Source organism: Anomaloglossus baeobatrachus, chromosome 1, assembly GCF_048569485.1.
Source record: "Anomaloglossus baeobatrachus isolate aAnoBae1 chromosome 1, aAnoBae1.hap1, whole genome shotgun sequence".
Taxonomy (NCBI): domain Eukaryota; kingdom Metazoa; phylum Chordata; class Amphibia; order Anura; family Aromobatidae; genus Anomaloglossus; species Anomaloglossus baeobatrachus.
Window position 1 is genome coordinate 95,031,002 of NC_134353.1, and position 12,352 is coordinate 95,043,353.

General features: G+C 43.1%; 1 protein-coding gene across 2 annotated transcripts in view; it reads right to left on the reverse strand.

Annotated features, from left to right (window-relative positions):
- The window catches only part of PPARGC1A (PPARG coactivator 1 alpha), a 206,617-nt gene extending 197,292 nt beyond the window's left edge, over positions 1-9,325 (reverse strand). For both annotated transcript variants that reach the window (XM_075346931.1, XM_075346930.1), the window contains exons 1-2: positions 9,081-9,325; positions 5,737-5,916 (exon numbers count right to left, since the gene is read on the reverse strand). In XM_075346931.1, coding sequence (XP_075203046.1) covers positions 5,737-5,916; positions 9,081-9,128 — 228 coding nt within the window. In that variant the 5' untranslated portion in view covers positions 9,129-9,325. The remainder of the gene's footprint in view (positions 1-5,736; positions 5,917-9,080) is intronic.
- Between the last annotated feature and the right edge of the window lie 3,027 nt (positions 9,326-12,352).

Sequence of the window (12,352 nt, forward strand, 5' to 3'; positions counted from 1 at the left end):
CCAATGAAGTGACCCCCCCAAGCTCCGTGACCTCTGAGATCCGGTGATGTCACGTCAACTTCCAGTTGATCCAACATCAATGAGGCGGCCCCAGTGTCTGTGAGTAACTGGGCTGTAGGCAGAGTTCCACTGCTCTTCACAGCCACGCATCACTCCTGCTTGCGGCGCTCTGCAGCGAAGGAGAGAACGCATGAGATGCTGGTCTGTGATGCTGGGCTGTGACAAGAGATGAAACTCAGCCTACAACTCAGTCACTCCGGAAGACTGGCGCTGCCTCGGTGATGTCAGGTTTATTAACGTGACATCACCAGATCTCAGAGGTCACGGAGCCCGGGGGGGGGGGTCACTTGATGAGGATGAGCGGACCGCAATAGTGTTGCTCACAGGCAGAGTGTGCTACACAAAGTATTTGACAAAAGTTTTCCCTATGAGCTTTATAGCGATGTGGCCATTAATGCTGAGTAGTGAACCACCCCTTTAACTGCTTGGATTCTACTATTAATGCCAATCAATAGGTGCAGGTATTTATTCATAAAAACCTGAATGTGCCCAGTGAGAGTGCTAAGCTTGCCATGGGAAAAAAGTGTGTGATCACGTCATTGCTTCGGTCACACAGAGCTGATTGTAGCAATCTGGCGTTGTACTGAACCCTAACACAAAAGCCCAAGTCAAGGGCGCTGTGATGCAAAGTTCCGAAAAGCGGGTGCCAGTTCTCCCTTAGTTTCCTAAACCTAGCCTGTAACAAAGCTGGCCTTTGTATCTTGCTAAACTGGGTGTCCTTGCACAGAAGCCGGGACACTGGTTATTGCGGAGACAATATACCTGTTGTCATACCTGTACGTCTGAGTCTTGTGACTTTATTACTTTTTTTTATTCCAGTAATGCACTCAGCCAAGACAGCCTCCCTCACACCCACTGTAACAGCACATAATTCCCTCGGCTCTGGAAACAACCGGCCTCCTGCTAGCTTCAGCTGGAGTCACATAAACCGAGCAAGAAAACGCAGGCCGCTCGCTCCCCGACATGCGTTCCTCCGAGCATGTGACTGAACATAATGACAGGGGAAACCTGAGTGGGCAGCGTACGCAGAGGAAAATCATTGGCAGCGTGACACCAGCCCGCTTCTACTTTGTAATCGAATTAATCAGGGATATTTGGAATTGCAGGGTTTGGCTTATGGAGAGATTAAAAGTAATTTTACATGTCTGGTCATATTCACACGTAACGCGATGCCAAGTTTAGGAAACAGTGTAACGTAAACCCTTTAAGCTTCTCGTGTAAGAAGTCACAAGACCTTCTAAGAAATGGGAGTAAAGACGGGTCGTATTACTAAGGAGTCTACAATGTGGGGACTCGCTGTCCTATAAAATATGTATCGCCACGTTATTTCACTCTGTTCCAGTCTGTACCATTAGGCATAATGTAATGGTTTAGTCAGATATATTAACGTGTTTCAGCAAAATAAGGTATAATTATAAAGTCAGGATGAATGAGAAGACCAAGATCCAGCAGAACATTGGAATGGAGATGGCAAAGTCTCCTTAAAGAAAATAAAATTCCTATTTAACCCGACGAAGACTGTTATTAAGCCAGAGATCTATACAATACTTTTGCCCATTAAACCTTTCGCCCAATTAATGGTAGTGCACCCAATTTTCTTTTTTTTTAGGTCAGGGGTCAAATGCCTCATTTTATTACATATAGACCTTGTCGAGGACAGAAATGTGCAGCAGCATTAACATCATCAGCCTTAACTCTAGCAAGCCTTCCGGAAAGGCACTGGTTTACTTAGCAGAGATCTAGCCCTTGGGCAACACAAGATAGCTCTTTCCTACAGAATGGAGAGAAGTGCCTCTCTAGTGCCACCTCTTGAGGTGGCAATGCTTCCGGTAAATTTCCACCTATAGATGGCACTATAGGGACAGTCTTCATCCTCTCAAAAGAGATCTATTTTGTACAATGGATCACGAGGTACTAAACAGGGGGTCTCATTCAGTAAGACAAATTATGCTCTGCACTGATGACGCTCAAGTACTTTCAGATCAGCTCTCCTGATCTCTTATCTCCTCTTCCCAAAATCACATCCAAGATTTCTCCCGTGCCTTCCCCATACTCTGGAACTCTCTGCCCCAACACATTAGACTCTCGCCCACAGTGGAAACCTTCAAAAGGAACATGAAGACCCACCTCTTCCAACAAGCCTAGAACCTACAATAACCATCAGTCCGCTATAGAGCTGCATGACCATCTCCACCCTCATCTACTGTATCCTCACCCTTGGCCTGTGGACTGTGAGCCGTCACGAGCAGGGACCTCTCTCCTCCCGTACCAGTCTGTGCTTTGTATTGTTCACGATTATTGTACTTGCCTATGTATGCCCCCCTTTTCACATGTATAGCACCATGGATTAAATGGCGCTATAATAATAAATAATAAAAATAATAACACCTGCATATAGATGGGTTTCTGGCTTTGCTAGTATGCCCAGCCATGTGCAAGGGTCTGACACTAACTTACACAGTACTGCCTCCAATAGTTGGCACTAGCATGGCTTTCATTCCTTCAGGGAGAGAGCTAATTTGCATTTTTTTCCCATAGAGCATTGAATATAAGCCTTCATACTAAGCTGGTCTCTTTAAAGGGGTCCCCTTTTAGTAAAGTTTTCCCTATAAATTCAATTTGTTTAAAAAAATAAAAAGATTGTGCTTTACACTCTTCCAAGTTCCAGTTCTGTGTGTCTCTGCTGCTGTTCGGCTACAGTGGTCACATCACAGTGATAGAGCTTCAGCCAATAGAGCAGTGACATCACACTGATAGAGCTGCAGCCAATACAGTGGTGACATCACACTGATAGAGCTGCAGCCAATACAGTGATGACATCATACTGATAGAGCTGCAGCCAATACAGCGGAGACATCACACTGATAGAGCTGCAGCCAATACAGCGGTGACATCACACTGATAGAGCTGCAGCCAATACAGTGGTGACATCACACTGATAGAGCTGCAGCCAATACTGCGGTGACAACACACTGATAGAGCTGCAGCCAATACAGTGGTGACATCACACTGATAGAGCTGCAGCCAATACTGCGGTGACAACACACTGATGGAGGTGCAGCCAATACAGCGATGACATCACACCGTTAGAGCTGCAGCCAATACAGTGGTGTCAACAGACTGATGGAGCTGCAGCCAATACAGTGATGACATGACACCGATAGAGCTGCAGCCAATACAGCTGTGACATCACACTGATAGAGCTGCAGCCAATACAGCGATGACATCACACTGATAGAGCTGCAGCCAATACAGCTGTGACATCACACTGATAGAGCTGCAGCCAATACAGCGGTGACATCACACTGATAGAGCTGCAGCCAATACATCAGTGACATCACACTGATAGAGCTGCAGCCAATACAGCGATGACATCACACTGATAGAGCTGCAGCCAATACAGCTGTGACATCACACTGATAGAGCTGCAGCCAATACAGCGGTGACATCACACTGATAGAGCTGCAGCCAATACAGCAGTGACATCACACTGATAGAGCTGCAGCCAATACAGCGATGACATCACACTGACAGAGCTGCAGCCAATCATTGAGATCAGAGGATCTTCTGATGTTCAGCATGAACCGTTGAGTTCAGCGATTGGCTGCAGTGCTGTTGACGTGATGTTGTTGCTGCTGCAGTCACACACCAGAGTATGGGGTAGAAGCAGAAACATAGAGCTTGACCTAGGGAGGAGTAAAGTACATTTACTTTCCTTAGCACAAATTGAGCAAATGGGGAAAACGTATCTGAACAGGGACAACCTCTTTAAGGTAAGAAGTTTCCAAAACATGGAAATCAGTTACCACTTTTTCAATCAGTAATGGTTATTGATTATACACTTTTTTCTATAGGTCCTTCTTGAAATGATATGACCTATGAAGAAACTCTTGGGCTAATTACTCTTGCATCATCTCAAGGAGCCGATGCTATATTTATATATAAAACGTTCCACTCTGCCAATAGTGATACCACTTCATGGGGCACCTTGTAGCCCTAGGATCCTATTTGGGAAGGATCTAAAATAATTTACCAGCAACAAGCCGGTTAAATAAAGACATGTTGTCCATTTCAATTAAGGCATTTCCATCAACTAACTGCTGTAACATAATAGGGCACGTGGCTAGGCCACTCTCCTCGTTGTGTACTTGGGTTTTTTCATGCCAGTGTAATGTTACACTGACAAAGGAAGCACTGGTGAAGTTCAAGGACAACAATTGATGCAGCTGTCTCTTAAGGCATTCCACTTTAGACATGAAAGTAGTCCTTATTTGTCACTGTCTCTGAAGAGGATCCTCTTCCCTCATCTTGTGAACTGGAGGCATAAATCAATAAAGGCAATTTCTGGCAGTAGTCTATATAATGGGGGTTTTGTATAAGCTGACTCGTCTCAACCAAATTTTATCTATAGTGAATAATGTTGAGAAAGAGGCCATTTTGGTGGAGAAATGACCTCAGGTAGGTCACATCATAATTATTCAATTAGGTATTTCAATAAACCTGCACTAGAGATGAGCAAACCCGAGGTTCGGTGTTTGTACCAAACACAAATTTTACAAAAAAAGAGAGTTGGGGTGCTTTACGTATGCAAACCACTTGAGCGAGCATTGTTGAGCTCAGGTACACTCGGTGGTCAGCCCAGTACGAGTCACTTGCAGTGTTTGAATGACTCGCACTGGGGGTAACAAGAGCATTATTGGCTGTAGTGCACCCCCAATAAATGGAAAAACCCCACTCACTCGGCCTTGGGAGTGCTTTATTTATGGTTGGCTGCAGGTGGGTGGAGACCCAAACTCTCCAATTAGTGGTCAATTCCGGGTCCCACACCACACTCTTGAAACAGCCGAACCAAACTTCCACAGGTCCACTCATCTCTGCTTATTACATTCTCGTGGTTTGACTCATCAAGTCTTAGTGCAGAATTCAAAATGGCCGACTCTACCCCTTAGAAAGACTAAATTTAGTAGACTTTAAGAATTTTCACAGCTGTCATTAAAAAATGAACCAAGATGTTAGATACAAGTAGCAAATTGTGTGAAATGACTACCTGGCTCTCACTCTACCTACTTAATTCAAGTAACAGAATTGAGAATTGCTAATTGATGTAAACGATATTGTGCCAGTAAAAGTATAACCTGCTAATCCATAATAATGAAGGTTAGAGATAAATAAGTTGCATTTGATATGTCTATATAGATGTGTTCCCCATATAAATGATGCATCATGCCGCACTCCAGTTACCCACGTGGCACTGGGCCAATATAACGTGTATAAGTGCTTACAAGTGCCACTCGAGTCCTGTTACAAGACTCCAAACAATGACTTCACCATTTCCATTTCAAACTTTTGGCCACAGATTCTACTCCGGACAAATATTCAGCATATTTGTACAATCCTTTGTTTCATTTCCTTAGTCTTACAAGACCTACCCCAAGAAATCCAACAGCCAGAGGGAACATAACTTTATTCTCTACAACCTTGTTGCTGATAATGTATCATCCTTCAGTATCTGTAGAGATGTATTTTTCAGATATATCGGACTTACTTTCCAAATATTGCAAAACATGTTTTGTGTTTTTGCATCTGAATGTATACACATTTCACAACGGTAACTCAAAAACACATGACGGTGAAAGAAAAGAAAAACATCGATCGATCCACCGGCTGGTACCATACCTCAAATATGTTTGATGACTCGTTGCTGTATTGATTGGAAATGTTTTCTGATTGGTCACTGTACCACTTTAATCCACCCAAAAAGCTGTCTGCATCCAAATCATTTACGTCAAGTTCAGAAAGATCCAGCTCCGGAAGATCGGGGCAAAGGGGCTGGTCTTCGCCAACCAGAGCAGCGCACTGCAAGAAACATAGAAAAATCATCACTTTTTGGTTTTTTGGTTTTTTTGCCACCATCTGATGACATATGATCAGCCCTTGTATCATGAGATGAGCTATTCTTTTCATGGTGTCCATCAAGGTTACACTATGCTTAAAAAGTTTGGAAGCCTTCCAGATTGAGCAGTCTGTCAACCATACCTGTGGCCATCAAAATGTCTCATCAAGATCTGGGTCACTGCCACATTTCCTAAAGCCTTACAATGGAGTGTCAGCAGGGGCACACTTGCTATATTTTAATTATTTGGCCAATAAGTAGTTTCATAGAAAGACTTTTCTTGAAAGTGCACAGCCATAGTGTAACGAAATGACACTTTGATATATCTAGGACACTTGCAAGTTTCGTTCTGTCAACAAAAGGCATGTGTTTTTGGTAGAACCTTTTTGAAAGCAAAATTTTTGAAGCCAATAGAATCATATGACTGTAAAGGATTGTTACTCCGTACTTTAAAGTCATATATTCATGAGTCCATCCGGCAAGCTTTAGATAGCATGTTGACCAAGGAAAATCAAGTAATCTGACCTTTCAGTAGGTTACAGGCTTCACACGCCTAACTGTCCTCTCCTGTCACAGTCACATTCCTGCCACTTTCTCACACATCTCTAACAGGTGCTTATCAATTTTTTACGCCATCCATTTCCTATATCCTACATGTCAAAGCTACATCCCAAGGACTTTTTATAGGGTCAAAACTAAACAAAAAAGGCCAAAATGGCCAAGAGCTAAAGACGATTGTTGAGTTCTCTACCATTGCATATAAGTATCAGTATAACATCTGATTCAGGTGTCATCTGTCATATAAAAACACCAATTTGAGGGGTAAATTTAAAGCTACATCCCAAGGACTTCTTATAGGGTCAAAACTAAACAAAAAAGGCCAAAAATGGCCAAGAGCTAAAGAAGATTGGTGAGTTCTGTACCATTGCATACAAGTATGAGTATAATATCTGATTCAGGTGTCATCTGTCATCTAAAAACACCAATTTCAGGGGTCAATTTAACATTAGATTTGTATTTTGGTATTCGGGAACTGCAGGTAGATATGGTAAGAGCGCCAGGGGATAGTAAACTTGTTGCAATGTGTCCTGTAAGAACGACTCTATCAATCTTCACAATCTCCTCGCACATCGTCCTCATTAAAATGTGAAACATCTGGGACTTGAGCTACGTGGGCCTTTATTAATATGAGCATCGGTCTGTCCTGTTCTGGGAACAGCAGACAGATTGTATTTTCCGGCAAGTATTTTTTTTTTATTATTTTTTTTCCTTTTTAATCAGCTTTTTTTGCTTCACAAATTAGCTTCATGTACAAGAAAAAAAAAAAAAGCCTACAGTGTTCAACCAACCCAGCAGCAAAATATGACTCAGGCGATACCAAGAGTTAATCCATTTATGCATACAATAATAAGATATTCCAGACCAAACCGTGGTGATCATAAGATCAATAACTGTTGATATGTTACTTGCAATCATTGGTTTACAAAAAATAAATCTTCGGTATTTCCATGCTCGCTGCTCCTCAATCAGCTCCTAGGCAGCATCAGGAATAATGCATGATGGAAAAATGAGGATACAGCAGCTGAGACCCAAGCTATCAGCTCCACAGCGAGCCACAGGACTCTGGCCACTCAAAAACAATTGGGACTTTGCAGTCATGAGCCGCTTCACTTACACTTCTATATGTCCATTAGAATAATTATTATTTGCATGCATTAATATGGAAAGAGAATGCAAAAAAATACAGAGGTAGCAGATTCCAAAAATGCATGCATGTGTAGTATATATAAATATCTGTTTATAAATAATGATTGCTTTATTTTGATACAAAGTTTCCTTCCCATTCTACAATAGAATGTTGCAAATTGTAGAATGCAAAAGAATACAGAGGTAGCAGATTCCAAAAATGCATGCATGTGTAGCATATATAAATATCTGTTTATAAATAATGATTGGTTTATTTTGATACAAAGTTTCCTTCCCATTCTACAATACAATGTTGTAAATTGTAGAATGCAAAAAAATACAGGGGTAGCAGATCCCAAATGCATGCATGTATAGTATATATAAATATGTTTATAAATAATGATTGTTTTATTTTGATACAAAGTTTCCTTCCCATTCTACAATAGAATGTTGCAAATTGTAGAATGCAAAAGAATACAGAGGTAGCAGATCCCAAATGCATGCATGTATAGTATACATAAATATAGGTTTATAAATGATTGGTTTATTTTGATACAAAGTTTCCTTCCCATTCTACAATAGAATGTAGAATGCAAAACATGCAGAACTGTATCTTCTTCATCACACTCCAGGGACTAGTCCAGAACTGCTTGCTTTTTAATCCCCCACCCCTCAATATGAATTGTAGCCAGCAAGAAGCTGTAGAATTGATGTATGGCTACCTATTTTTACACAAGCAGCAAACATCTTTGCACAGCCCCATCCCATAGACTTGCAATTCTCAAGCATTCACTGGATTATCACAAAATGAAAATAAACAGCCCATCTTCATCATGCAGAGGAGTGATAAATGGAGCTGTCCTGGCCAGCAAAGGTAGCTACAATAATCCAAATAGCATTGGTAATAAGAAGCATCAATGGTGTCATAATAATAAGAATAGGGAAGAAGAAAGTAGTAGCATCCTGACAATTATGCAATAATACCCAGGCATAGGAGAAGCCATCCATATCCCAATGCAGGCAGCAAGAAGTCAGATTATTTTAAGTTAATTGTTATATAAATAGCCATGGCTTTCTTCCAAGCAGGCCACTGGAAAGACTTCAGACACTGATTCATATCAATATCTTTGAGCATACATATTGCATGTGACTGGAGAGAGCCAAAGACACATGCAAATAGTTTCCAACTGCAAGAGGCACTGATGACAGCAGCTAATCTCTGGCTCTAGCATCATACAAGTAAAAAGCCTTAAAATAGCCTCCAGATAATGTTAAGACTTGTTCCTCCACAGTCATCTGTTTAAGATACAAGTCTATTGCAAAAAAAAAAATAGTAAATTATTGCAAAAAAAAAAAAAAATAGAATAATAATAATAAAATAATGTAAATGCAAAAGCTAGAATGCAAGGATGTGGGTTTGGGAAGGATTGTGCAGGCTCACCTCTATGTCACTCCATACAGAGTCCTGGTTGCACATGTCCCACGCCATTCAGTCCCTGAATGACGGCAGTAAAGCTTTGGAAGTACAATCCACAGGCACACACAGAGCTGACACTCATGCAGGCAACTAGCCCCTTACTGAGGCTCAGCTGAAGGCACCTGTCTTACTACTGTTCCCAGTCACATGACCAAGCTATTAAAGTAGGCTGGTCTGCCACTCTGCCTGCCCTGCTGCTGCTGCTGTTGCTGTTGCTGCTGCTCCAAGCTGTGTGATGTCACAGCAAGGCAGACCCAGCTCCTGTGAAATGAATCTTCCCATCCACAGTTAACCTCTTCCACCCTGACAGTGTGGGCACGGTAGACTTAACCCTCTACAGCGCCTTCTCAGACTGGCACTGCAGTGTGGACATTTAACCCTCCGAGAAGAAGCCTTGCTCTGCAGAAGGAGATGGCTGCAGTCTTCAAGGAGGAGAGACGAGTGACAGCAGAATGCAAAAGAATTGGTTCATGCTGTCCTATTATACAATTTAGCAGGATTGATGGATTACGCTTATTCCAGCTAGATCGGGTTGGATTGCTGAAGTAGAAGTGATAAGGCACACAGGTGGGAGCTTAGAGGTCTGTGTGGACATCCGAGTGTCTGGAGACTGGCAGATGTCATGATGACCATTGGGTGGGTGAGACACCTACCCATCTGCGTCTGGGCTTAGGAAGAGGCATAGCAGAAAGGCAGAGGTAGCAATCCCATGGTACGCATTATCTAGAAGCATACTCCATAAATCCCCCCTAGAAATGGCTCTGCTTCACAAAAAAATCTGTAAGAAAGAGAAGTAACACAGAAGGGGCAATCACACTGCACGATTATCATAAATGAGATTCCCTAGGCAGCCGATGATGTAGCAAGACGTTTGTCAGGTGAAACGATCTTTTAGTATACCCAAAATATCATCATTCTTAGTAGCAGAGATGAGCGGACCCATGGAAGTTTGGGATTGCCGGGTTCAGTTGGACTTTAGATAAAGTTCAGTTTGTGACCCGGACTTGACCTGAACATGTTCCTGGAACCCGAACCCCATTGAAAGTGACTGATTGGCCGTCCACATATGCCAACCATAAACTGAGCACTTCCGGGGGGAAAAAGGGCAGAGGTTTGTTTTTTTGTTAGACACAGTATCTGAAAACATTGCTTTCTCCCCCATTGCGAGCCACTCAGAGACCACAAGCCGGGCACCGAGCATACTCGAGCACATCAATGTTCGATCGAGTGATTAGCATACATAAAGCACCCAAATTCCAAACTCAAACAGATTTTTTAAAAGTCCGGGTTTGGTACAAACCCCAAACTTTACAGTTTGGATTCGCTCATCTCTACTCTCAGCAGCAGTTCATCTTGTGTAAACAGGACCCCGGTGCCGAGAATAACGTCAGCATATGCATATAGAATGACCCATTGCTGATTGGTCTGTGCACATTTTAAGCATGCTCCTACATAGGCTAATAAATGACTGCCGACCAGTTACTTGTTTGCATTGGTTTATTACCGTTGGTTGGCTAGTGTAAACAGACCCTTATCACCAATCTACAGAATCCCTCATCAGAATGCTATATGGGAGAGAAAAGGCGCAATAGGGTCTTACCCGATATATTGGGCAAAATCATAAAGAAGTAATGCACTCACCTGATCGGGTTGTGCCAGTCACAACACCATTGATAGCAAGAATGAGCGCCCAAGCGGTCCAGCAGCAGCCCTGCTACACAAGAGGAACATCAAAGAAAAACTGGAGGAAAACAGGTTTTATGCCGCGCTTGAAGACCACAGACATTGATGTCGGAACAGATGATTCTTTTATTGTTTCATTCCTACGCGTTTCGGAGATCCCAACTGTCTCCTTCTTCAGGGAAAAAACTTTGAAAAGTTCTTTCCCTGAAGAAGGAGACAGTTGGGATCTCCGAAACGCGTAGGAATGAAACAATAAAAGAATCATCTGTTCCGACATCAATGTCTGTGGTCTTCAAGCGCGGCATAAAACCTGTTTTCCTCCAGTTTTTCTTTGATGTTCATCAGAATGCTGGGAGCCCACCACTGGGACCTCTACCAATCATCAAAATAAAATCCCAACCATTTCCCTAGCCAGCGTGCATACTCGACCATGGCTACATATAAATGGGGGATATGGATCCCCTTGTCTCTTGAACTATGAGGATGGCCAAAATCATACATTTATCCTGTAGATAGGAGATGTGTGTTGATTCTAACATAACCCACTTAAAGGGAACCTGTCTGATGCTATATGCACTCAGAACCACGAGCAGTTCTAGATAAATATTGCTAATCCCTGTCTAAAGATGGGTTCACACATAGCGACAGCGACAACGACGTCGCTGTTATGTCACCATTTTCTGTGACGCAACAGCGACCTTGTAAGTCGCTATTATGATCGCTGCTTAGCTGTCAAACACAGCAGAAGCAGCAACGATCATAACGACACGCGTCGCTGTGCTGCAACATGTGCAGAGAGCAGGGAGCCGCGCACACTGCTTAGCGCTGGCTCTCTGCACTCCTAGCTACAGTACACATCGGGTTAATTACCCGATGTGTACTGCAGCTACATGTGCAGAGAGCACTGGCAGCGAGAGCGGCGGATGCTGGTAACGAAGGTAAATATCGGGTAACCAGGGAAAGGTCTTACCTTGGTTACCCGATGTTTACCCTAGTTACAGCTTACCGCAGCTGCCAGATGCCGGCTCCTGCTCCCTGCTCGCTTCATTTCGTCGCTCTCTCTCGCTGTCACACACAGCAATGTGTGTGTCACAGCGGGAGAGCGACGACCAAAAAATGAAGCTGGACATTCAGCAACGACCAGCGACCTCACAGCAGGGGCGAGGTCGTTGCTGGATGTCACACACAGTGACAGCGACGGGACGTCGCTGCAACGTCACAGAAAATGGTGACGTAGCAGCGACATCGTTGTCGTCGTCGCTGTGCGTGACACCACCCTAACTGTCCCTGTATGTAGTAGCAGAGATAAAGGGATCTTTAGAAAAGTATTTCTAAAGATCCCTTTATCTTATGCTAATGAGTGAAGGGACTATTCCCAATGGTGCTTTATCCCCTGACTAGTCCTTCCTCTTAGCATGGCAGCACGCCCACAGGGGTATACTAACATGCTATTCAATGCAGTGTCACCAGCAGTGACACACGTACCTGTGTTCGCTGTGACCGCTCTTCTGAAGTCCCGGCACCTCCAGTCATGTGCAGTAGACCTCTCTGAA